Genomic DNA, 27,123 nt, shown 5'->3' on the forward strand with positions numbered 1-27,123 from the left:
TATTGCCGGCGATCGATGAAATACAGTGCGTCGATCAAAAATACATTTAACGTGATTTAATGTGATAGATCGATCTCAGTGATTTGTTTATACTCATTTATGCGAGAAACTGCTTCATTGTATGTACAAACATAAAAATAATTGGCGCAAAACAGTAGGAAAACACGAATAATGAGTGGGGCAACAAGCGAAAAAAAGCGAAAGAGAATCGAATCAGCCGGCCACGCAATATTGGATAACGCCGCAGGCATTGTTTCGCTTCAGCGATGAACAAAACGCATACGGAACTGCAGTATACCGACAAAGAGAAGCGCAAAACCAGTCCTGCTATGGTGAAAATACGGCGTATCGATATCGAAAATTGTTCCACTGACTGCCCGGAGCTCCTTTTATGAATGAGTATACGGGGGTTGTGAACACATACCTGCATACCTTCCCTGAATAATACGTTGTTCATCGTTTTATTCGCGATTAGGTGCCTTCAAACTGTTAAATGTCGCATACCGAGACTAAAAAATAAATTGCACCATTCTGGACATTTATGGATAACACGAAATAAAAATCCAAAGTGGAATTGCAGAATAAAAATAGAAATTTCTAAAAAAAGTTAATACAAAATTGGAGTTTTAAACTTTCCACCATTAATGTGTAATATTTTAATAATAATTCCGTTCATTATCAGCTAAAAAATGAAATTCATTGGCAATTGCCATAAATTCAAGTGAGACGAAACTCGCGACGATTTCGTCGCGTAAATGTCAATTATCTTTCCGGCGATGCTCCAGTTTAAATTATGCGCACACGACATTTAGCAGATGCACAAAAGTCGACCGTGTGATAAATGAGCGCGAAAATCTACTCGCATGGAAACATCCGAACCTTACATATTCCCTTCTTCGTCCTCATTAAACTCCCTTTGTTTCTTCGCCCTTTTGTTCTCGTTTTTTTTTTTTTTTTTTAATTTTGGCACACGCACGAAAAAAGAACAGGCGGCCGTCTCGCTCGCGCTCTGCACGGCCTTGTTATCCACATTCGAGGCGACGTTGCGTTTTTAAAGTCCCAACTATCGCGGAAGTAACAACACCCTGGAGGAAAATTCTCATATATACAACGCTCGCGGAGAAAGTAATCTAGTAAGATCTCGGCAAACTTTTCTCCCTGGCTGCCACGAATAATGAGATCATTCTTTTAGGTCCGCCGAAAGAACAAAAGAGCCTAGTCGCGCCGTAAAATAAACAAAGCGGAGTAAACTCGGTGTACTTTATAATCCGGAAACTTTCTATCAGCTCTTGCACACGAAATAGCAACGCGAATACTTGATTATCGTGCTGTCCGCCGTTGTTACGCTCGAGATAATAATTTCTCAACACAATGTGCGCGTTTATTGAATATTGATTGAAATGTCAACTTGTCAGTCGCCGATAAATATAGTTATTACTCAAGAAAATAATTGCTTCAATCGTCGGAATCTTTTTGTAAAAGGAGAATTGTGCTTGAAGCTCTGCTTGTGTTTTATTAATATTACCTCTAATATACTAGAAATAAAGTCTTACGAATAACGGAAAATGTCACACTTTGTGTCAAAGCGAGTCAGTGACAAACACTCGCAACTGCAAACAATTGCGAGGTGTGTCCTAAGGCGACAGAATGGGACAGTTTGTTTTCGTGAATGCGTATTGTTAGCTTACCAAGCACGCCAAGACGAAAATTGATGGAGACAACGATGAGGCGTCCGTGAGCGGCCAGGGCGGTCCCGTCGAATGAATTTCCGGCGCCCCACGAATAAGAATCGCCATGAATGAGAAGAAGAGCCGGCAGCGAATCCGCGACACTACCTGCAACATTAAAGAACATTCTACCACAACATCTTTCTACAGGTATGAATCTCAGCAAATTTGTACAAATATTGATAATAACTGCAAGTGTAAATTAATTTTATGATAATCAGCGATGCACTTTGTTTCGCTGTAATTACAATTTTACATATAAATTCTCTTTCTCGCATTTCAGATTAAATATTTGTTAAATCAAGACAAATACCACATTTAAATTACGTAATTTACATCAAAAATCGTTGATTGAATGTAGTTCATAATTCATTAATTATCCTTATCGGGTAATATTTTATAGAAATTTAAATTACAATTTCTTGCGTAGTATTCTCTTTCGTCATAATACATTCTCTGTCAAAAAAATATCGAATAAAAGTACGGACAAAGTTAGTTCAATTGCAGTATAATGAATGACTCAAATGTAATAAAATATCTTTTAAAAACTAGGCGTGATCAGATAAAAATACTATAAAAAAGTAACTTTGAGTTTCTACAAAAACGCTCGTGCCGAAGATTAACTTTATGCGACTTCATAATCATAAATCTCCAGTTTATACGATTACGAGTTTATGAAGACACAATCAGATTTTCATTATCAGTTTTATCGGTCAGTTGTAAGTTTACATTCAATGTTTTTCGGAAGAATTATATGGTTACATTTTATTTATATAGAAACAAATAATATGTACACATTATAATCGCTAAAAAAAGAATCTATCACTTCATATAGTTATGATAAATTTAAATAATATAATATAATAATTAATCTCTAAATAATCATATTTGTTTTTACAAATGAAGTAGCCAAGCGCCATAATCGACAATTTATATTTTGCTTAAACAAAAAACCGTGGATTTCGATAAGGATAAAGTCTTGAGCACTTCACAAATTGTGGATTAGGCGCCTGTATACTTTGAAAAAGAATTTTTCGCAAAATCTGCATACATTTCCTTCTGCACTTAGCAATACATCTCTCTATCGATGTTGAATTCTAAGTAACGCAACGACGATCGAAATCATATAATCATCCCAGGAACGAACCGTCATGCCAAGTTAAGTGATGGCAGACGAGACACCTGTTGCGATCCTGATAGCGCACGCTAGGCGACAGATAGTTAAGTAGGTGAACGAGTAAACGACACCGCCTTCGTAATTTCGCTGTGCGTATTTTTCCGCTGGGAACTACGAAAACCGGCTTCCACCTGTCTGCCTATGTTCGCAATCATCACAGATCGTATCTCGAAAACATTTACGAGCGAGTCTCGTAGTTTTATTGCTTCTCGGCAGTGACTCATCTTTGTCGCGCCTCTCGACCTGTTCGCATTGCGACGGAAGTTTATAAATCATAGATTTTTTACGGGCGCAAGGGGTGATATATTACTTTCGTGATTTCTAAACTAGTTTTTCAATTTTCTGTCGCCATCTCTCTTATATTTATACAAATACAAATACATTCGTACTTTTATTTTATTCGAGAAAATATATGAGAGCTATTACAGTGTCTCATATATCAAATAATTAAGCTATTAATAACAAAATTTTCGATCCGGTTTAAAACCAATCTTAATCGATAATAAATACGAAATAACGAAGCAAAACTTGAGGTATTCTTTACAAATAAGTTTTCTCTACACTGTTGTATACATATAATGTTGAATTCAATATTCCACAAACTTATTAAATAAAGAAAAACATTTTGCATTTGCTGTTCACCAAGTTTTATCATCATAATTTCAATATCTGATATGAGTTCTGTTTGTTAGTAAAATAAAAAAAATGTTTTCATTTTTAATATCTTTTCTGCAGAATATTGTTCCAACAAGGATCGTAACAGGATTATAATCCTATATTAAAAGTAACGACGGAAGTTCTAATTCTACATGTGTAGTACAAAGCATGTAGCGTCATGCCATTTCGAGACTTTACATTTTTTGCGCATATTCCTGTTTTTCGCTTCCCAACATATATTAAATAATAACGTGAATAACGTACTTATAAAGGTTTTTTTCCCCAAAATCAAAGAGAAGGGAGCTGATAAATTTATAAGAAAATTAGCGAAGATTCGGAAAGCTTTTTGAATGACCCGACGATATATCACGTGCCAAAGTTTGCCCTTAATGCGAAAAGACCGTTATCTCGAAGTCCTAACAAGACATCACAAAGTCTCGTTATCACGGACTAACAGCAGTTTTAAGATTCCACGGCGGCCACTTATGAAGCACAAAAACAGAAAAGTTGCTACATTAATTGGGCTCACAGCTAGACGAGATGTATAGCTCGCAGAGCAGCCGTATTCTTTCCACACTGATTTCTCCATTTAATTCATTTCTCCATTCTCTTAATTAAGATTATGGGAAAAATTACAAATTCCACTCGCACCAAAATCGGAATTCGCTTAAATAAATATTTTTTTAACATTTCCTCTCGCTAAAAGATTTAAGTGTACATAATTAGAAAATTTGCAAGTTGAATTAAAGTTGAATTAAAAAAGTTAATGAAAGTTTTCATCCGCTCTTTTTTTTTCAGGATCCCCGTTTTTTTTTTTTTTTTTTTTTTTTTCCCTTTTTTACGCATTCGCCACAGACAACGATCGCTCCTTTACCGCGGGTCTGTATCGTTATCGTTGTAGGTAAAAGGATCGATTCATGCACATAGATGTCCGTACTTCTTGGAGTGCTCTTCATTATCGCCGCTTCTCTCTAGATTAACGTCGCAGCAGCCAGACCAGGAGAACGTCGATACGATACGAAGCCACCTCACTCCCGCGGTGCTTGCAGGTTCTCTCACGTAAATCGAATAATCGACTGCAATGCACTACGGAATTGAGGATGCAACGCATCCTTATACTTGCATTCCTTTACAGCATTCACTCTCTCTCTCTCTTTCTCTCTCTCGCACTCCTCTCTCTTTCTCTCTCTCTCTCTCTCTCTCTTTCTCACCCCACCCCCTCCCTTTCTTTCTAGGACTTCCTTCGTCGTCGCTTTATCTTGTCTTTCCAATACCACGGTGCTTCGGATCCCTTCGGTCCGCTTCATTTCTTCTCGTATGCAGCATCCGCCTCGCCATTGTGCCGCCAAGGTACCCTGGTTTCTCATCATTTCCCAGATAAAAATACGCTTTATTCTTTCATTCTTCACAGCGACGGATTCCTCACGCGAGGCACGCGAATACGCACAAAGCCGTGAGATGCTCGCCGCTCGATCGGGGAAAACGACTCGGGCGAATGAATTCGCGAGGGCGACGCTCCGTGTCCCGAATATTATTCTCATGTGATATTATTCTCCGCATTCACCGACACACTTGGCACGCTTCTCCGTGTATCGAGATATCGAGGTATATTGCCGCGGAGTATTGTATTAAACTTCGCTATATCAAATTCTCCCGCGAGTCATCTCATCGCGAAGAGTAACGATCGCGTGCGGACGACGCGTCGCGATTGCTAATGTAACTGAAAAATCGGCACACGCGAGACATAAATAAATTTACCAACGGACAAAAAACATTATATATCACACAAATATGCCAAGGATAAATTTAAAATGGTGAATAGTGAAAAAAGGTGTTTTGCTGCTGACTTTTGCATGAATTTAGGTGAAGACGTATTATACAGCGTTATAAAGTGTTTTGAAAGATTCATATCGATATTTACAAATATTTAATATATAGTGATCTTATCTTCTTCTAATAATTATATTAAAAGAAATGATGAAGAATAAAGCTTACATTGAAAGTAATCGTAAATTATTAATTTTTCTACATTCAGATACGACTTTGTCCTTGGATAATATTATAGATGATGATATAGAAGGACGATGTAAATGGCATACTGTGTAAACATTTAGGATGAGACATCATCCTGCGTTACGAGCTTTCATCGTCGTTACGTAATAACAGATGTAGGTTATAACCATAAAAGTAATTTCGTGACGATAATTCAAGGCGAAAGAACTCTTGATCTGTCGGATAAGCGCAATACCGCTAAAATAAGCGCTAATTCTGCATGACACACGTCACATTGCGCATTCTTTTTTTTCCGCAATCTGTATTATTTGTAACCTCATATAATCCTGTGCATTTTATCTGAATCGAAGCTTTTATTCCAGTTGTGTTTGTGGATTATGCTCTTAACATGGCGATTGGGAAATGCAAATCAGATTGAGATTTTCAGCCAGCAGCATCGCCGCGTATCCCTCTGTTCTTCGTTCGTTTTGCGCCACAAAAAGTCGACTAAGAAATTCAAGAAATTATTTGTAACCGTAACTTGTTAGCGGAGTATTGATGTATACGCGTCTCGATTCGGAGCTCGGTATCGGAAAGAAAATTAAGCGCGATACTTCTGCAATATTTTACTCACATTTCGAAGGGATATTACGCTCGTAAACAGTGCTTCGATAACATGTTCCATTCGCGGACGCGGATGCAGCTTTAAACATTTCCCTGAATTTTTTACGGTGATATCTAGAGATGGAAGATCGAGGACTAAGCTGCTTACGTGCAAGTAGCGGCGATAGCGGTGATGGCTGCGCCTAATGCGTCGCCGCCCGGAGACAAGCACGAGGAAAAGTCGCGGGAAAAAGCGCTTTGCTTCCGTAAAAAAGTAGCGAGAGGATTCAGCGCAATAGCGAAGGAAGCAACGACGGATCGTTCTCTTTAATCCGGCTGAAACGCGCGTCGGGTAGTTACGGCTTTTTATTCGACGGCATAATGGCTCGGGCTCTTTGCGAGAGAATCCCATAGAGCAAAATGGGAAAACCGTGGATCTCGCCGTACGTATCGCGCACCCCGTTTCCCGTCGTACGTGCGCTATCTCTGCCCGATCGCGCTCCACGGAAGATAACAAATCTTTTTGCGTGATTGTAATTTTAATTAACTCCAGACACAATCTCGAGAATTCGCTTCTCATTAAGAGAGAGAGAAAGAGAGAGGTTTACCCTCCCCTTTATTAATACCCTCAAGATGCGAGGTATTTCTCGTTGGACGAAAACGTTCCTAGCGGTTGTGGCGCCGATGTTTTTGAACAAATTTGAATAGGTATCTTGTTCCTAAAGTTAAATCGTTCGAGAACCGAAATAGGTCAGTCGGATCTGTACACAATCCGGAATGTTTAGGAAGAATTCGGCAAAGAGATACCTATCCGGCCAAAATTCTGTCTGAAATTTATCAGAAGAATGCGCTTCTGCTACTTGATTTCCATATCTATGATCCGCACGCTGGTCCGCGTTTACGCTTCATCTGAAAGTCTCGCATTCGCAATCAGGAAAGCGTCTCCACAAACCGATCGATCCGTCCTTTTGTACGAACACCCGCTCTCGCTCTCTCTCTCTCTCTCTCCATCCCCACGCTAAGAGCCGAGAGGAAAGGGAAGGGGATGAAAAGGTGGGTTGCGCGGAGGAGTAGTTTTCTTGTGAAGGAAACTGGCATCGCGACAGCGCGAATATTGCAGACCACTGAAGTCGCCGCTCTCTCCCTGTAGAGCGCAATATTTTTCTCTCGCACCGACGCACGCCGTATTAAATGGCGAGATTAGTCTAACAATCTGTCAGAAAGCTCTGCCGACAAAACAAATTGTTCGCGGTCGCTATGATCTTCTTGTATTCTCCGCGCTTTAACGTTTTAGCGGTGGAACGGCGGAAGAAGCGGGCGGACGAAAGACCAGGTAATTAATGATCGCAATGCCGCTTAAAACTACGCACGTATCATTCATGAGAGAATTCTCCATCACGGAATAAGTTCGTGGGTCTTTCTGCATTTTTCAAGCACCGAAAAACTCATCCGCAAAGTTAAAGTCAATATCAGTTGCGAACTTCATTTCAATTTCAAATGCGCGCAATAGCGCTCAAATTTTTACAGAAAAATTTCCAAGAGATCGACAATTCTAGTTTCGTGAGAATTCGAAACATCTCGCACTTTGTCACTTTTTGTCGAATTACTGTATCGCTACATAAGAATGTGTAATTTCGCGTCTAGCGAGGCACTATAGATCGCACGCTCATATGGCTATCGCAATTTCGACGAGAACAGAGGAAACGTTATTCACGAAACTTCGCAAATTTAACGGAATCGTACGTACGTGTTTCCGTTTGAAAAAAAAAAGTTTACGAGCGAGCACACACGTACCTACTTGTCGCGCGGAATTATACACGCGCGATGTCATTGTCACGTGTCATAACGTACGGACGCTGCACAGTCCTGAAACGCTTCGATAATCAGATTATTGCGGAATGAAATTGCGCCTTTTGCACCGCCCGCTAACGGTGCGCTTTTTCGCCGAAGTTGGACAATCTCTCTAAAATTGAACGGCACATGTTTCAGAACAGAATCTCCCGGGAAGATATCACCAAACTTTGCATTGGGACCGTACGATTCCGAAGAGTTGGATTCATATTTTCGCGAGAAATTTTGTGTACAATCGTACGATGCATAGAGCAATGTTTTCCAACTGGTGCATTGCGAGTTTCACGTATTTCTCGCATTTTATTCAGATTTCAAAATAGATTTTTCATTTCAAGTAAACAGAAAATAAGTTTTATTTTATTTTAGAAAATATTCTGAAAACATAACTGCAAACTTTTTGAATATTTTTTCCAATTATCAAATATTTTGTTTAAAAGAAAGCTTTTTCATCATGATGCCAATGCATAAATTTCTTATATTTATATATGATATTTTTTTAGGCGCCAGTTAATTCTCAATTGTTAAACCATAATTAATTGTAGAATTATAAAACCATTTGTGCTTTTTTTTATATTTTAGAAAGAACATTACTCTTTACTTTGCACAAACCAAGGAACAGGAATACATTAACATAATTTTTATAAACTATATTAACATCTGTCATTCTACTACTGCTTCTATACCAGTTATTGGAAAGAACTTTCTTCATGTGTATCTATTGAGAAAACGAAAAGAACACCAGATCTTACTTGGAATAAAATTCTTGCTAAAATAAACGATTTGAAAAAGACAAAAAGTTCTGTTAAGGCAGATGTATCTCCGTCCTGCCAAGCAATATTTTCAACATTTATTCTGTAAGAATGAGACGTCGTTACTCACCGTGGGGTGATTTTGGCACGTAGAGATTGAGATAGAGGCAGTCTTCGCTCTGGTTAGCCAGTATGGGCGCTAGCCTCTCGAAGTAGGCGCGCCTCTGCCGTGGCAGGCTTGCGTCCGGTACTGGAGGCTGTTGCGGACAGGCCGGCGGCATCGTGTCGGCGAGCCTGGTGCCGCGCCACGGCGTCGGGGTGACCGGTGGCATGTAGCGTAGGGCGCCGAGCGGTGGGGTCGCGTACGGCACACCGTAATAAGTCTCGACGGAAGTCGATGATCTGGCCTCGATGCCGCGCAGAATACCGTAGCGCGTCTTGACCGTTCTGGTGCAATACTTCTGAGTGCCCGCCAAGGCCTCGGTAGCCGCCAGGCAGCATTGAGCGCAGAGAAGCGCCAGTAGGAAGACGCTCTTAACGAGGCCGTCGTCGCGCGGAATCTTTTGGAGAATCCCTTTACTCGCGATACCCTTCGCATTTTGTCGTCGCTTCTCTCGTCCTCTTCCACCGTCGTCGTCCGTGTCGCGTTCGCTCCTCTTCCACGCTCCCTGCTTTTCGCATTGCTCGCCGGAAATCCCACTTGTCGCGCGACTCTCCAGCTTCTCAAGAACTTCACGGCACACCGGGGAAGCATCTCGTCCTCGATAAAGAGCGTCGCGCCGCGTTCGATACGACGCGATAACATCGCGCCGCGTAGAACAATGCTGTCGATCGACATGTCTAGCTGATAGTCGCCTGCCGTTGGCGAGGAGGACGGTGTCGGGAGGCGAGAGGTCTTTCCTCTTCCTCTTCCTCGGCAAAGAGGAGGAGGACGTCCGCATCGCGTCACGCCGCCGCGGACTGGCCCCTGCGGGCCCCGCATCTGTGGGGCCCTCCTGCCGATGGACGACCCTCTTCTTCTTCCGCTTTCAACTTCCGCTTTCCTTCCCCGTTCGTCGTCGCCGCCGCCGCCGCCGCCGCCGCCGCCGCCGCCGCTGCCGCCGCCGCCGCTTTACCTGTCCTTCGCCCTTCCGCCGCCGCCGGCGCTTTTTTACGCCCGCCCTTCTGCGCCCTTTTCCGCACCGCTGCCGCCGCTACCACCCTTATCCCGTCGCCGACGTCTACCCACTCCCACTGCTTCCGGTACGGCTTGCCGCCACCTCCAGTCCCGCGCCCTCCGAGCGGCTTTCGCTCCCCGTCCGTCGTCTCGAATTCAAAATACAGGTTCGGTGCTATTATCACGCTGCTGCTGCTGATCGACTCCGAGCGGGCTCTCACTTCCATTCTCAGGTGCATGCGTTGCCCACGCTGAGCTGCCAAGTTGGCGACTGATCGTCGTTATCGCGCGGCACGCGCGTATACACGACGCTCCGGTGACGATCGACGAGCTCGAATCGTCGGCAGTGAATATTCCTGATGAAATCATCGGCGCCCGGAATACAATGTTTAAACGGCGCCCCCCTTCTTCGTCGACTCGCGCAGTGTATTCTTAACGCACACGTCCCCGACGCGTGCTACGACTCATCTGGGAAGGGAGAATCGGTCCGTCGATGATTTTTGCAATCTGCAATCCAGAAGCCGTGTATCTTCGTCTCGAAACCTGCTACTTCCGCCCTCGCACTCGCCGTACACGCGCGACACGCTGCAACAACACGCAAAAAGCGCTTCGTTAGCGCGGCTTCTCTGAAAATGAACTAACTTCAAGTCAGATCCGATTAACTCGATAGTAGTCGCGCGACTATAACAAATTTACGAACTCGCTAGACTTCCACACTCGTACATCAGCCAAAATTCTACGAAACAAGACGGGCGCTGTTCGTGCTCAAGAACAAATGGCGCGAAGATTGCCTACTCCCTGCTCAGTGAACCGGAAAAATGTATGCTCGATATACTTCCAAGGGGACAATCGTGCGTGAAGCGTGTGTACCCCAACGACGTTCTTTTCCCGCTCCTTCGTCCTGCTCTTGCGACACTTGGGCGAAATACAAAAAATTTTTTTATATATTTTTAAAAATTCCATTTGTTACAGGAATAAAAATATTCGGAAAAGCATATGTATTTTCGCATCTAATAAATAATCCTACTAAAAAAATATCCTGTTTTTATTTTACCGAACTGTTTCGTTATAAATTCTTTATAATTTTAGTCTCCACTCTGTATTTCGTTCTTGCAAAATAACGATAAGTGTGCGAAGCAGATCTCGCATCCCAAAATATAATAATGAATTTCTATATATTGCGGTGAAAACTGACCCTGCGGTGGTAATAGTGCAAATTCAACAGTTCGGATTGCACATTAATATGCAAATGTATGCATGGACCCTTTAGATCGAATTTTCGGGAATTTGGTGGTGTCGGACTTGAAATTTACGTTCGATAAATCAGTAATTAATGTACATTGGCGGGGCCCGCGGGTAACGAAAAATCAAATTGCGCAGCCAGTCGCCCGACAAAACCTAATTAATTGCGATGACGATGTAGTTTGATCCGACTGAGTTGCTCAAGCTGTTCAAGTAACGCGAAATCCGATAACATTCAGCCGTGGCTACGTGAGAATTTCCAATTTCCAAGTTGAGGTAAACTATATCCGCCGGCCTCCCACGGTGCATTCGGCTTCGACAACATTTCCCCCACGGGGAAAACACAGCCTGTGTTTAAATTACAACGGAGAGAGTTCCCGTTACGCCCCTTTTTTTTCATTATAATGCTTTTTTTCCGAAGGCAAGACTACAAAGTAGCCCCGTGCCTGTGCTTTTCTGCGAGGACCCACCTGCGCGACGGAGCGACGTAATAGTCCATTGCGGTGAACGTGCAATTTTTAAGACAGCCCGTAAAAATGGGAGCGACATTTTCTCGCGCTCACTGCTTTTACTTTCTTAAGCTGCCGGCGAATGCGCGTCGAACTAGAAGAAGTGTATCGACAACATAACTCCTCAACGAGATACGGTGTAATTACTTTTTGTGTAAAATTTTAACACGGCCGTGTACTAAGTGTACCAAGGATGTAAGCGTGTTAGAAATTGGAATTGACAGTTTTACTCGTTCCTCAAATCTATCATTTAAATTTTTATTTAATTACTTATTATTTTGAAGAAATGCATAAACGCGTACCTATAAATATCGTTTACAAACACCAAGCAGACGTTGGAGAAAGTTCAGAATTATGAAAACAAAGTCCACTTAAATGTAAATGGCATGTAAATGGCTGTTTGAAAGTTCAAATACTAATTATACATTATATTTGTAATTTCAATTTAAAGCGAAACTTGATTATTCAAAGCTCCTTCGGCGCAACACCTCATAAATTGACAAAGACAATGATAAATATTTATATATTCGTGTTCTTACTGTTGCCGGTGGATAATACACGTTTCGACCGGGAAAAATATGTCAGTTTTAGTACAAGGTGAGCGCTTCGGTTTAGTGCGACATGTCTTCTAACTTCGCAGATCGCGGATTCCCCGGCGGAGTCCTCCGTCAACGAAACTGCGCACTACCGACGCAGCCTCACAAGTTACGAAAGGGGAGCAGACCATCGTCGGATTACGGTCCGATTCCGCGCCATTCGGGCGAGCGAGCGAGCGAAAACGAGATGCCGATACCGAATCATAAACGCGCGAGAATCTCGCCCGGCGAGCGAAATTAAATTCCGGACTCGCGCTAATTGAGGGGACGAACCGGATGATTAATAATTCACCGACGAGAGCGATAAGTTCATAGTTTCCGGAGAAGAATCTACGAAGTGGAATCCACGGGGAATTATCGAGACGGTAATGGCAGCGAGAAAGAGAGGACCGATTCTTGAAGGTTTCGTGAAAAACGCCGATATATTATCGCGGAAATTGCGCGAGTGTCCCGACGACATTTTTGCGCGAATCAAAATGTATTCCGCAAGAATACATTCTGCAAGAAATGGATGAGCTGAAAATTGATGATCCATTTTACAAAATTGCGAATTCTCAATCTTCAAAGTTGGAGATTAACTTTGCGATCCTTAAATTTCCTTTAATTGTTTCCCATCTTTTTCTAACTATTTTAGTTGACGACGACACATGATCAAAAATTGAAATGCACATCAAGAATAAAAAATAACGATACAATAATTTTGATGATTGTCCTTGATTTCAAAGATTAGATATTATTTAAAAAAAAAATGCATTTATTGAAATCAAAATTTTGTCATTGAATTTATCATCAAATTACTTAAAATTTTTAAACGTATTTTATAAGTTTTAAAGTAGATGATAATGTTGCAATTGCTATAACGAGGCGTTCAAAAATAATAATGATGTTATTCATACATCTGTTTATATTTTAATGTATTTTAATTGCAGCTTGAAATATTTATGATTTTATAATATAATGACATGCACACAAACTCGAAAGCTAATTACATTATTATAATTATTTACGAAAAGGATTAAATTAGAATTAAAATGTTAAAACAAATAAATAGATATAAACATATATAGACATCATAAAATAAATTAAATAAATTATTGTCCTAAATAAAGTACTAATAATAAATCCCTATTTGATTTATATTTCACAGTTTTGTAAAAAATATCTAATATCAAATGAAATCCGTAAACTGTGGAAGCTAAAGATGTATGAATTGTTTTCTTTTGAGATATTAATCATTCTCGAAATTTTACGGCTCAGTTATCATTGCTTGTAATTTTATTCTTTCCTGCAGCATAAACGTATGCAACAAACGTATATTGATCGAAAATGACAATACGTGGATTTGTCCAAATCTCGACGCTATCACCCGCGGTATCTCGATGTCATAAATTTCAAATCTGCCAAATATTCAGTAAACTAGAATCGATGGTTGCGGAAGCAAGCACCGTAAATTCAAACGATACACATTTTTGTCTTTACCAAGCAATAATATCTATCCTGCTTAATTATTGAGTGAAAAAAAAAAAAAAAAAAAACTGTTTTATCACACATTCGCAGGATGGAAACGTGAGAAACGCACCGTGAGCCGAATGCAACATCCAACTCCTTATCTAGTCCGGTCTCCTCGTATCACATAGTCCATTCCGGGGTGCACTTAATATACTCTCGATCAGACAACTTCAGTTCGGAGAATTTCGATTCTACCGCTCCGGCACCAGCACACGCACCAGCACGAAGCGCTTCGATCCATTCGACGCGTCTCGCATCACGCTTAAGAGTCCGTCGCGCTCGGGTGAGGACGGTGTCGGAGAAACGGAGTACGAATTTCGGGATCCGTGCGCGATCCGGAGCGCGTTATTCGACGGCGTTGTCAAGCGGCGATCGCGACGGACGCGCCGGATGTTCACAGCCGCTTCGAATCGGGATCATCCCCGAGATCTTCCCTCACGCCAGCTGTTGAATCGCGATGACGGCGCGTCGCGAGCGGGATCTAAGCGTGCGGGAATCGCGCGGGAGACGAAACCACCGGGAACCAGCGCGACCAGCCGGATCAGCCGACCAAACCCGAACCGACAACCAACCCCCAGAGCGACCCGCACCCTTCGTGTGCGCGATCGACTGTCTGTCCCGGGCTCTACTAAACGCGTCGAGGGCTAGCAGCCGTGCCACCTCCGCGGAGGTAGCGATGCTGGTGCTGCTGCTCTTGCCGCTGGTGGTGGTGGTGATGGCAGCGGCGGCGGCGGCGGCGGCGGCGGCGGCGGCGGCGGCGACGACGGCGGCGGCGGTGGCGGCGGCGGCGGCGGCGGTGATGGTGGTGGTGGAGGATGGTCCGGCACTCGAGGAAGCCGGGACAGCCACGGCGCCGACGCCTGGTTTGATACCGACCAGCGGCCCGGTCGATAACGCCACGGCAACCCCCGGGTCGTTCTGGCTTTCCTCCTCCCTCTTTCTATCTCTCCCTCTTTCGCCCACTCCTGTCACCCCCACATCGGGTCCTCTGTCCTGCTTCTTCCTCGTGCACGCGCAGCATCTTTTCACCGGTCGCCGCCGCCGCCGCCACCGCCGCCGCCGCCGCCGCTGCCGGCTCGTGCTCCACATCCTCGCGGCCGTCGCCGCCGCTGCGCCTTCGGCATCCCTACACCCCCGCATCTCACACACGCCACTCTTCGCTCCTGCCTATCCTCCCTTGCGTACGAGAAGGATGCGAGGGAGACTGTGCGGAGTGACTCGCTTATTCTATCTTTCTCCCTCTCCCTCTTTCTCTCACTCTCTCTCTCTCCCTTTCTATCATTCGGTCCCACCGACGGTGAGGCTGCCGGAGGCAGACGTCACCCACGCGACTCGCCTCGCGAAATAAGCGACTGGCGCTTGTGCGGCTGCGTTTCCGCCAGAGTGGTATCGTCGATCGCCCAGCTAATTCCTCGGGCTCGCCGTATCTATAGTCGAATGAATCTGCCGACTCTTTCTCTCTCTCTTTGAGGCACGGATTTTGTATGCGCGAGAAAAGTTGATGGCTAACATTGCACAGAATATCCATTATGAAGTAGTACAAAAGAAGAACATCTTTGTCTTTTTTTAAGGATTCGTTCGAAAAAGTGATATAAATTAATGTGCCGGATATTTACTATTATAGCATAATATGCTCTGCGTTCAGCAAAGTTAATATTTAAATAGTCATTTTAACCACATTTTATCACGTACTACTTTTTCCCTTAAATATTTTATCATACAAATAAATGGCAAGCACTAACCTCGTGAACACATAGTCATAGAGCTTAATTAATATCATTAATGGATACATTAAGGAACATGAAAAGCTAAGTTTCTCATTAAAATATCAAGCTTTTAGTCTACTTAAAGCAAAAGTGCAAGTTTGTAATGTTTAATACTGCGCGAATTTTTCTAACGAGTTAACGCTTGCGGCCCTCGCACCTTTAATCATTTTGAAACTCTTAAATTGTTTACATATGTTCTATACTTTCTAAAAAGTTGGATGCTTTGTTCTAAAAAAAATATTCATGAGCAAAAAAAGCATTAGCGAATGAAATATTTGTATGCTGGGACCATACATCCATGTTAAATGTTACAGATTTAATTAATATCTATCAAGCCAGAATTTACGTACGCTCGAATAATCAAATTCAGTATTAAAATTTTTTTAATTCAAAGCGATTGTCTGACTCCAATAAATAAATAAATGTGTCATACCTCGTTTTAGTGATTGCGATCATAAAGATTTATGTAAAAGTCCTTAATATAAAATTCAATTATCTTACTTATCCAGCATCTTTATATTCCTATAAATCAAGAATTTCTCAATTCTGAAATTTTATATTGTGCCAAGAATATCGTTGTATGCAAGAAACGATATACTGTATCAAAATTGTACCATTATTGACGGAAAAATAAGACAGCTATCTCGCTGTAATATTTTTCGGAGTCTTATAAAGAGTGAAAAATTCACAGTTTTATATCTCGTGATACGCATATCTGTCAAACTTAAAATTATACACTGATCGGATTTTATTCTAACTGGCTTCCATCGCTATATGTCGCTATGGACATGATAAAACACCTGTACGTTGTCGCGCTATTATAATTCACTCGTCGATCGATCGACAGGAGGTCCTTTATCGTCCCCGGGTGAGCTACGCGCAAGTGTGCCGCACGCGTAAAGATCGCAAAAATTCACGAAAAATTCAAATCGCCGCGACGGACGTCGAAGCTAAAATGTGCGCAAGAGTGTGCCCGTAAATTGCCTCGTTATCGTCGCCATCGCCATTATTTACGATCCTTAACGAGGGGAAACCTCATACTCTCCACGACTGTCAGATCCGCGCGAGAAGCTCGCCTATACATGGACGTTAGGCCACTTTCTCTGTCCTCCAGTTCTTCCGCTTTTTCACGCTACCTCCCCTCTTTCTCCGACGTCTCTTTCATGATTTACCTGTTCGCTCGATTGAAACATCACTCCGATTAATTAAAACCAACCGAGCTGGGAATACATCAATTCAACCAGCTCGTTAAACTGCAGCTGCAGTCTCGCGCACGCAAAACCGTCGTCTCGATCGCGACCCGTTAGACGACGAGCGTTGACAAAGTTTAGAAAGCTTTCCAACCGACATTGACAAAGTTTGAAAATTATCGTTTTTATATTAGTTCCACTTGGTATTTAAATTGATCTTGCGATATTTACAGAAACTTGGCCAGCCTCCATCTCGAAATTAATCGCTGAAGGCTAATTAAGGAGTAATTCAGGATCCTTGAAAAATTCAATATATCATACGCTCGACTGACATGCATGAGAAAGTCGCATTTATTGCACTAATAAAATATATTGCGTATAATAAACGTAACGTCATTCAAACGATGTTTGATGGAATGTAATTGAGTTAAATCAAGTGGCGAAATATATTGTTTTAATTTAGTGCGCACGAATAGAAAGCATATTGAATGCATTGTGTTGTTGTATTAACAATCACATAGGGGCTTACAAAAAGCCCCGGTAACGACAGGGAAATAAATGGCAAAATTTGCGAAAATCGAAAGCCCCTTTTTTACTCCAATTTTTTTCGCGTCCAATCGATTAATCATCTGAAATGCAACAGCGGCGATGAACAAAAATAAGGGGATAACCACCCCAAAAGGATGAAGGATAGAGATTTTTTAAGACGTAAAACGTCCAGGTGGCTCGACGAAATAGAAAAGTACATGAATTTTCTGGTGCAAAAGTGTAATGCGTCGGGCAGTCCGGGAACTGGATATTCTATGAGAAACACTCGCACGCGGTAACCCTGAATTACGAGAGAGAGAGACCGCTTAACCGCATGGAGGGAAATAAAAAGAGGAAAACGGAAATGAAATTGGCTACTCCCAGTTTGCCCGGCGAGGAAGCGCCGTTAATTAGCCCGCTGTATTCAGAGAGTCGTAAACCGGCGGAGCAAAGTTAGGTGAAATAAAGTCGCGAAGGAAGTTCCTTCTTCTATTTCTTTTTTTTCTCTTTGTCGCGCTCGGCCGCTCCTTCGCCGAGGACTCTGTCCCAATTTCCGCGGCGGTAGCCGCGGCATTCTCGATCGATTTCGCGGTCGTTTCGCGGCGACCAGATTAATGAATCGAATTCCCAACTCGCCGAGACCGAGGCTTTTATCTACGACGGAGTAAAGTCTTAAAACGCGCGGCCTCAGAATAGATACTCGTTTACGACGACGGCGCCTTTTCGCGCAAAACTTTGTAAAACGCGATTATACCGCGCCGCCGGTGTGTTCGCTCCCTGCGTTACGTTAATCCGATAGAACATTAATTCGATACTTGAACGTAAAATATTACGGTACGCGAGTGCGAGTGTGTTAATGTCGCGTAAAAATATAGAGAAACATCAATGCAATGGACATCAAAGGAAAAAAGAGAACAAAAATCGTAACAACCCATTGTAAAATATGCCGTGCGCGTTCGCAGCTAATTATTACTGGAATAATTATTAAAACGACATACGCATAATTCTCGTCAATTTTCATATAAAATTCCAAAATTACGAAATATTCTGCGTCGCGTTCATTAATTATCTATGCGAGTATAACAATTTAATACGTTGGCGATAATTTAAAATAACGGAAAGAATAGATGACGTCGTTATTCCAGCGAAAAAGAGGGATTTTACTTCCGTCAGCCGTGTAGACGGCAATAATTAGTACGGCTATAATAAATCGTCAGCAATTAAGGACTTCAAGTAGCGATTCCGCGAGGAGGAGCGGTATCCGCGCGCGATAAAATTTATCTCTGAGACGCGGCTGTCGCAACGCGCTTGCTGTGAAACGAAGATGGTCATCATTTGTGGAGCGTCTGGGAGTGACAGCTGTTTTAGGATAACCACGCTGCGAGAAATACAATAATGAAACCGACATTCGCCATAACGAATAGCCTCGAGTGCACCGCAATATCGTAACGAAGTTACACCATAAAGGATAACAACTGCAAATATATCTGGAAATATGGAAAATTGCGAGCAGACCCGACGTATATATAAACTGACAAAGCCGGCGAGATAGTTAACTAACAAGTTCTGATAAGCTTTCGTACATAGCACATATTCGAAACAAGCGATGATATAATAATATTCTGCGCGCGATACATATTGAGCAACAAACGAAATTTTATTACTACAAGCAAGTGTCAAAATCGTCCTTTAAAATATGTATTTTTAACTGTTAAAAAAAAAATAATATGGTTCTCTTTATAATTTTTTTATCGCAATTTATTTAACCATATCTCGAGGCTAATCAGTGAAAAATGCGTAAACCTCTAAAGTTTACATTAAAATTATGAAAGTAACGACCTCCCTTTGTGCAAGCAATAGGAATCGAAACGGCGGTCACTAGCGCCAAAAAAGATCGGAAAGTATCCTGTGTTTTTCGTTTATCGCGCACGTCGTCCACGAAATTTTCATTATCGTTCGGTTGTCAAGAATTTCGAACGCTGTCGGAAAATGCCGATACAGCGCGGGACGCAAGAGAGATTTCATTATCAGAAACATCTTGCGCGCGGGTTTATCAAAATGCCATACACTCGCTGATCCGCTTCGCTTTTAACGACGGCCACGTCTCTCAAACATCGCTATCAGAGATCTTTCCGCGTGATACGATCAAAAATCCGATCTCATTCGGAAACGTATCCGTAATGAAGCGCATTTTCTCTAACCGTACACTCGGAAAACACAATGGAAAATTGTGGCAAACGCAATCGACGGTACGAGAGTAATATACTAAGCAAGAAAGTAGCTTAGCGACTTTGTTCACGTAACGTTTTTTATTTTCCTCCTAGACTGCTGCTTCTCAGTACGTTGCTTGTCATTTAGTTTAAAATTCGCACGCTTGAAAATTTAAAAGCTAATTTATGTATCTCTTTTGTAACGCGGCAAAGAACCTAAAAACTTCAATATTAATATTCTGCTAAAAGCCGTCATGGACTATATACATTTATGATCAAAGCTTTTAAGCGATTTTATTCTGTTAACCTCTACACAAAAAGAAAGAGTGCACAGATAAAAATACATATAAAAATTAAATATTTTTGGTTTTATTTCAAGCTGCCTTCTTCGAACATAAGCTGCGACAAAATTGACGCTCCAAAATTTGAACCCACCGAGCTGATTTATTAAAAGAGAGATAAAAAATCGTTCAAAATTTGAATCATATCTTTCTATAAATAATAAAAGTTTAATTGCCATACAGCGTTCTACTTGCTTCAGCGATCAAGCGTAATGGAAAAAAATGATCCGGTCATCGCGAAAAGCCAGTGCTCCAATTATTCTATTCTCGTCCCGCAGAAGTGCGATTGACGTTCCAGCAGAGCACCCTAAACCAACGCCCGTATCTGTGCACCACCCCGGCGTGAATTGCCGGTCAGGCTTACCCTCCCCTGGACGAGTGGGTGTCGATGTAACTGTCGGGCGCAAGACAAAGTGGAGTGCTGCGGAGGCAGGTAGGCGGCAAACGGGAGACAGAAAGAACGACGATAGAGCGAGAGAGCGAGAGAGCGAAAGAGAGAGAGAGAGAGAGAGAAAGAGAGAGAGAGAGGGAGAGAGAGAGAAAGGGAACGAGACAAGCGAGAGCGCAGTGTAGGTGGCGAAATGGAGAGAAGCAGCTATCGTTTCCTCGTCGTGTTTCGAGGGGTTAAAGGGATCTAGGATCTCCGGGCGAGAGTGCGGTTACGTGGATCATCCCGCGCTCAGCACTGCTTTTTACCGATCCTCTGTTACATACGTACGTGGAAAACTGGGACGGGGAAGAAAAAAAAGAAAGAGTCGAGCGACGAGGATAAGTGGGAAAAGGCGCGGTGAAAAGGAACAAAAAGACGGCGCGGGATGAGAAACGTGTAATTTAACCCCCTTCGCACTCACGGACGAGTTATCGCGCGCGCAGTCCAACCTCTGCTTTAAATTTATGAAGTTTTATAAATCTCTGTTTTTATTAGTAAATATAGCGGGAGAGGTAATTTAGTTTCTCCTTAAAAGGATATTCTTCTTGAAGAATCATTCGAGCGTGCCCCGTTACAATTTTTTACGCGGAATCTCAATGACAAAGTTGAGAAACACGAGAACGATGAGAGAAAATTAAGTGAAAATGCGTGAAATGCAAATCCAAAGGTAATATTGTTTATGCTCTTTCAGGTTCAAGGATTTAAGTTCATTAATTGTTGATTTGCAAAAGGCGGAGTTCACGGTACCGTAAATTCAGTTGTAGAAAGGAAGGAAGGAAGGAAGAATTTTGCGTGACTGCAAAATAGCTTTCACTGTTAATTAACAGTAAACGTACGAATGCCTTTAGTTCGCGGCGGACAAGAGAGGGAATAAAACAGTGAATTGCTGGCAGATAAAGATCCGGTAATTCGTTAATTGCTTACTTGGCCAACTGCGAGTGAGAAAAGGATTATTCATCCCTATTAAAGCTCACGCAATTATCCAGCTTTGAAATATAATCGTGCGATTTTCTTTATCATTCTTTTTTCAATTCTTTTTGAACGGCGAAATATATCCATAATTATATTTGTATCAATCTTTTTGGTACGAACGTTGTTATTATTTTTTACTTGCAAATACGAATTTAAAATGAAAAATATTGACCCTTTTAGTAGGTAACGTATTTTTGATAAAAAAAAAAGATCAATATTTTGAAGTTAATATTTTCTTTTAGTTCGACCGAATAAACTACTGCGAGAAGTTTTTAACAACATTTAATAGAAATCTCGAGAGCAAAGTTTGCAAAGTTTACAACTTACCCTGTTACACGCGTTTAAACTCCTTCAATTAAACCGTGATGATTGTCCGTGATGATCCGTGTACATAGCATAATATCTCAGTTTTATTGGCTCCCCCGCTGCACCCGCTGACATCTCCGTGACGCTTCTATTTTCTTTAGGACGGTAAAAAAAGTTTGACGCTTCTCCTTTTCTAACACAAGCGTGGCAGCTTGTGTCCCCTTTTGCGTCTCCTCAGTTAAGTGATTCTTAACTGTCCGATACTAGTTAGTCCTTAGATTCCTCTCGAGGCGATCCAAACTAATACTATTCGAAGAATGGTGTCAGGAATGCTACTTGCTCTTCACCATCATCCTTGTTTCCAGTGGAAGGAAATCCCGTTAACTTTACACGCGAAACTCGCGCGAGACTCCCAAGACTCGCATCGATAGAAACAAGATGCTAGAAAAGAAAAAAAAAAAGAGAAAAATTACACCCGGTTGGATGACTCGATTACAGGCGAGAGGGAGAGAGAGAGAGAGAGAAACGAACAGAGATCCTACGAGACAAGTTGTGCATTTTCTGCACTTTTGGCTTCGGTGCTAATTGCAGTCGCGGCAGGCATAGCGGTGTAGTAAAAGCTAGTCAGTCTGCCGTTTAGCGTTGCGAGGGGAAAATCTCTATCCCGAATATTCGGGGGATTCCTCTCTTTTTTTTTTTTTCACAAACACGTAATTTAACGAATCCGATTATCCCGTCTTTTTTTTTTGCAAGCGCGGCGTTACTCGTTATGCAATCGGCGCGAGCGATCCGAGTGGACACGAATATTTTTTTTACCCCCTCCCCGACTGCCGCTCGTTATCGCCGGCAACTTTGAATATCATGGCGCAAAAAGACGTATTCTCTGCTCGAAATTCCAGCGGACAACAGTGATGGCAGTTTAATGTGAAACGCATCAGGTACTTTTACATTGCTTTTATAATCCTGTAAATCGCAAAATTAATCACGTCCCCGTTTTTTTTATCACTTATAAAGCCTCCGTTTTCATAATGCAAATATTTGGCGATTGTTAGTGACGGAAATACTTCGAGCTTTTTGCCAAATTAAAAATGATTTATGTGGTTTAAAAGTGAATTTTGCAAATTACTAAAGTTAATGCAGTCTCGCTCTGAGCGCGTTACAACTTTTTTACTTTCAAAAAAACGGAAACTATCTTTCTAAATAACTCCTTCCGCGACACGAGGCGTGCCGACTTCGCTCTGACAAGATTCGACCGATTTATGCGCACGTCCTAAAGGATGATCATTCGTATCCATTTCTGTCCTCTCTAGAAACACGGAGACGCGAATCGATGTCGCCCACGCTTCCGATACTTTCCGCTCTGTTGCTCTCGTTGATATCAGGATCAACGGAGAGCGGACAGAAGACGGATCCCGTTGCGCTATTGCGACAAACTCTGCGATATTGGCGAAAAATATACAAGATGTACCACGAGGAGGTGGCGCTGGGTTATTGTTGGGCGGACTATTTGCTCGAGATAAGCGGCGAATTGTCGACGAATCTATTCGCGCCGTCGTCCGCCGCGACGGGAGATCGTTCCAACGCGACCGCCGGGGCGACGAAAGGCCAGGAAAATCCATTTCCGCGAAATGTAATGACCGATGCGGCGACGCCGCTTAGAGAAACACAGAGAGGAAAATATTTACGAGAGAAACGATCACACGTAACGTCGGAATCCACCATTTCGAAGCTCGCGAATGCTTGTAATATGCGGCGAGTTGCTTCGAGATCGGAAATAATTCAAAAGCGGGAGAAATGGATGACATATAAAGCTGGCATTATACCGAATCGCGCGAAAGAAAGTAGCGAAATTGATAAAAATAACAGGATTACGATGGTGACTGATTTTTACGTTGATAAAAGGTGAGAACGACATCCTTCTTCACAAAAAAATAAGAGCCTCTTCTTGCAATTCTCGTTTCGCAGTTGGATAAAAGTGATACGATTACGGAAAAGAATCTTAAAGCGTTACTTCTGCAAATGTTATTTCACGTACTTATCAATTATTTATTTCCTTAAATAATTTTTATGCCATAAACGCGAAAGTAACTTAATCTAATTTTTCTTTCGACCGCGGCGCGCTTTATGGTATAAACTTTATCCTTCACTCCGGCTTTTAAGCCGGAAATGCGATATTATCGAGTTAATTCAATCCCTTTAATCCTGCAAAATGACACACGTGCAAAAATTTCAGACGGCAGGCGCTCACGATCCGGCCAGAACTTTTCCACGATGAACGGCAGGCTTCGCGCGGTCACCAATTTTTATCCCGCGGGACGAGTTCGTCCGCCATTAATCCGCCGCCTAATCCCGGAGATGATGACAAAGTCGGTTCCGGCTCGACGGGTCTCGAGGAGGGTACGCGTCGTAAAGTTTTACGTTCACTGACGAGCCATCATGATTCCTTCGCCCAAGGCGTTTTCGGGCCGCGTTCGTTTTCACTCGAAATTTTCTGTAGAAGGCGACGGCGATCGCTCGGCGGCCGTAGATTTCCTTTTCGACGGTATTCGTCGTCGTCGCGAGAAAGAAACTCGAGAGTCGGCGAGCCGTTATCCGATCTCTGGATACTAGAAGAGGATCGCGGGATGAAAAGGCATCCCGGAGGACGTCGGATCCCTTTGAACGACGGCGGAAATCGCTTGACGCTGCATTCGCAGTTCCGGCCGGCAAACGCGGACACATATGAGCATCGTCGTGTCGTGAAGTTGATGGATTTCGAGGGAAAATCATCGTGTGTGTGTGCGCGCGATCCGGCGCAGCCGATAAATTTGACGCTCGGTCGAAAGGAATTATTTCGCGATTCGTTTTTATCGCCTCGCGGAGAGAAAACTGCCGGTGCTGAGCAATGGCTGCTTGAATCTCAGGAGAACGGAAGTGATGCTGTTAAAGGGAGCGCGCTCTCGCGACCTGGAGGAAGCCACACAAGAAAACGTCGTCAATCGAAAAAAGCGAAAGGATCACGAATAGGAAGGGACGTTTCAGCGACAACGAGAACGATACATCCGTTCTTTTTATCGAAAGCCGAACGATTGCACAGAGAAATGCTTTACGAAAATTGGGAATTTTCTCCTGTGAATTCTCCCCTTTCGATTCCGGAAAAACGGAGACAGAACGACGATTCAGTCCGAACAGTACCTTCATTATCTCTCGTTGAACAATTCACGGATGATTACAAGGACTCGACGAGTCAATCGGCTCAAAATTCGAGACCGATCCTATTGCAGACTCTTCAGAATCGAAATCAATTATCTCTCGCTCAGTCGCCTTCTTTTGTGTCCAGTCTGCGCTCGATAATCATCGCTGTTTTCAGAACATTAGGAATGTTCGTTCAGGTTGGTCGACAGATCATGGACGTCGTTGAATCGAACACGGCCCTCGTCTGTACAAAGGAATACTTATGGACGAAAATCATTAAATGGATAGATTAAAATCGAAAAGCGAATTGTCGAGCGCTCGAATTGTTGGACGAAATAGTGGCGTAAATCATTTTATCACGTTTGAAAATACCAGGAAAAACGCAGAAAACTCAATAAAGGCGCACAATATAAAATTCCATTATTTTCAATGTAATAATGTATGTATAAAGAAAAAAAAGAAATTTGTGCAAAATACTTGCGCACAAAAATCGATATTATATAAAACTTTTATTTTTGCGGCAACTATTTCATTGACAACAGTTCACTTACGATATAATTCAGTCTGTATATCTCTATTCAATTTTTCTCACTATTTATCGAATCGATGAAAACCGCGCTCGGAATTAGAATGCTGTTTTTTTCACTTTTTCCCCCTCTTTTGTGGATCAACACAGACATGACAATAAACTATTTTTATCAAGAGTGGAATATATTTCCATATTACAGTTCAATACACGTTCCGCGATTTTTCACCTATCCTCACATGAACTCTTACGCTTTTTATTGAGATTAAAGAGGAACTCACGATTAGTGTCCCGACAGAAAAAGCGTACCATTCTCCAAATATTTTCAGGCGAAACGCTCTTTAATGTTACAACGTAACATTTATCAGTCACTACATCCGGATCCTGCGGATACAACTCGCATTATCTTAATGACACACCTGTGGTGCGAGAAACGCTAATTACCCTCCGGAATCATAATTAAGAAGGCCGAGTGATCCCCAGAAACAGATGTCCCCTGCTGATGGAGACCCATCACAAATGAATTTTTGATGCCACCTGTTGCTACCGTTGTCTTTCTCCGCTCAAAGTCCTCCTCTCTCTCGTGGCGATCGACGTGCCGTGGCTAGCACAACAACTATTACGCCGTTTACGTTATAATAGCGATGCGATCAACAACGACGTCAAGATATTGTGAATAAAGCCTTTACAAGGACGAAGCCCGAACACACTCGTCGCGATAGCATCGAAAAGACAAGAACACGAACCCGAATCTGCATTACTATGGACATCACTTTCTTTTTTACTCGTCAAATTGAGCAAATAATATTAAAATTGCGCAAGTGAGATCATCATTGATTTTGAATTTATTTAATAGAGAGACGTGTGCTCTTGTTACGAAAACAGATAAACTTATGGTGAAAATTATTACAAAACACCGAGATCTTTCTTGTAAATATATGAAGAGACTCGTGTCTGAAAGGGTTAAAGAACTGTAAATAATAGCGGAGGTGGATCAATCGGGAAGCAACCGTGGGCGGTTGTAAAGAAAGAACGTGTGAACGGCGCGTGAATGCGGATATAAAAGACGACGCGTTGGAAAATGGAAGCGGTTAATTATGCAGCCGACCGGAATACACGAGAGACGCGGTTCCTTTTTATTCCTTTCGCATTGCATGTTGGCGTTGACGGATCGGTTGGCGAACGCTTGATCAAAACGTAGCCGGGAGTTTGTTTCCGCAAATGAGCTCGGCGTCATTCAGCACGTCCGCGAGCGTACTTACATTGCGCGGCGACACGGCGGGTCGGACTATTCATAGATTCATTATTAAGGAGTTTCCTAAGTGTCCTCGTACAAAGGACCGTCTTTACGCCGAGGGTGACTGCGCGCACGGGTTGTAAGGAGAGATGAGAAGAGAGAGTAAGCACGCTTTTTTGAAGCGACGGTGGATGCCTATTTTCATCCGCTTTCAGCGTGCTTATCCGGTATCGCGCGCGATTCCGCCGTCGCTCTATTCATAACGAGAGTGCTCTATCAACTGAATTCCTGAAGAAAGCTCGATATAACCGGCGACGCGACAGAGTCGGCGGCACTCATAAATATTTAATTCTTAATCACGCCGGATAGCGCCGCGTACGCGAGCCCGCAATAGATCCCATCCCTTTGCATACGTGGATCGCAGAAATGAAAGATCCTCACCCCTCCTTTCGCATTCCACCACGTGATGGCGATTATTTCGCAGCTTTCGACGCGATCCTTATTCTCGTACGATATTCCTCGTTTTCGCAAAAGCGAAACGCTTTCGATACTACACGTCAAAAATCGAAATTGTAGCGTAATCTATGTTTCGCGTCGAACAATTTGTAATTCGCTTGCTTATTCAAGTAAATTTAAATGTGTACCTGAGTTTAATAAAAGCGCTTTTCATCGCAA

General features: G+C 42.6%; 2 protein-coding genes across 5 annotated transcripts in view; one reads left to right on the forward strand and one right to left on the reverse strand.

Annotated features, from left to right (window-relative positions):
* LOC105667831 (neuroligin-1) overlaps window positions 1-27,107 on the reverse strand; it is a 37,296-nt gene extending 10,189 nt beyond the window's left edge. The window contains exons 1-4 of one of the 4 annotated variants that reach the window (XM_067350280.1): window positions 27,093-27,107; window positions 21,533-21,952; window positions 8,887-10,497; window positions 1,689-1,835 (exon numbers count right to left, since the gene is read on the reverse strand). In XM_067350280.1, the coding sequence (XP_067206381.1) occupies window positions 1,689-1,835; window positions 8,887-9,697 (958 nt within the window). In that variant the 5' untranslated portion in view covers window positions 9,698-10,497; window positions 21,533-21,952; window positions 27,093-27,107. Of the gene's footprint in view, window positions 1-1,688; window positions 1,836-8,886; window positions 10,498-10,612; window positions 11,585-13,838; window positions 14,497-21,532; window positions 22,527-27,092 lie in introns of those variants that run through there. The other 3 variants (XM_067350279.1, XM_067350278.1, XM_067350281.1) reach the window with 3 other exon arrangements.
* LOC136998111 (uncharacterized) lies at window positions 22,811-27,123 on the forward strand. Its single transcript, XM_067350306.1, has 2 exons — window positions 22,811-23,413; window positions 23,745-27,123. Exons 1-2 carry the CDS (start codon window positions 22,842-22,844, stop codon window positions 24,976-24,978), a joined length of 1,806 nt encoding a protein of 601 aa, XP_067206407.1. The 5' UTR covers window positions 22,811-22,841; the 3' UTR covers window positions 24,979-27,123.

This window comes from Linepithema humile, chromosome 2, assembly GCF_040581485.1.
Source record: "Linepithema humile isolate Giens D197 chromosome 2, Lhum_UNIL_v1.0, whole genome shotgun sequence".
In the NCBI taxonomy this organism is placed as follows: domain Eukaryota; kingdom Metazoa; phylum Arthropoda; class Insecta; order Hymenoptera; family Formicidae; genus Linepithema; species Linepithema humile.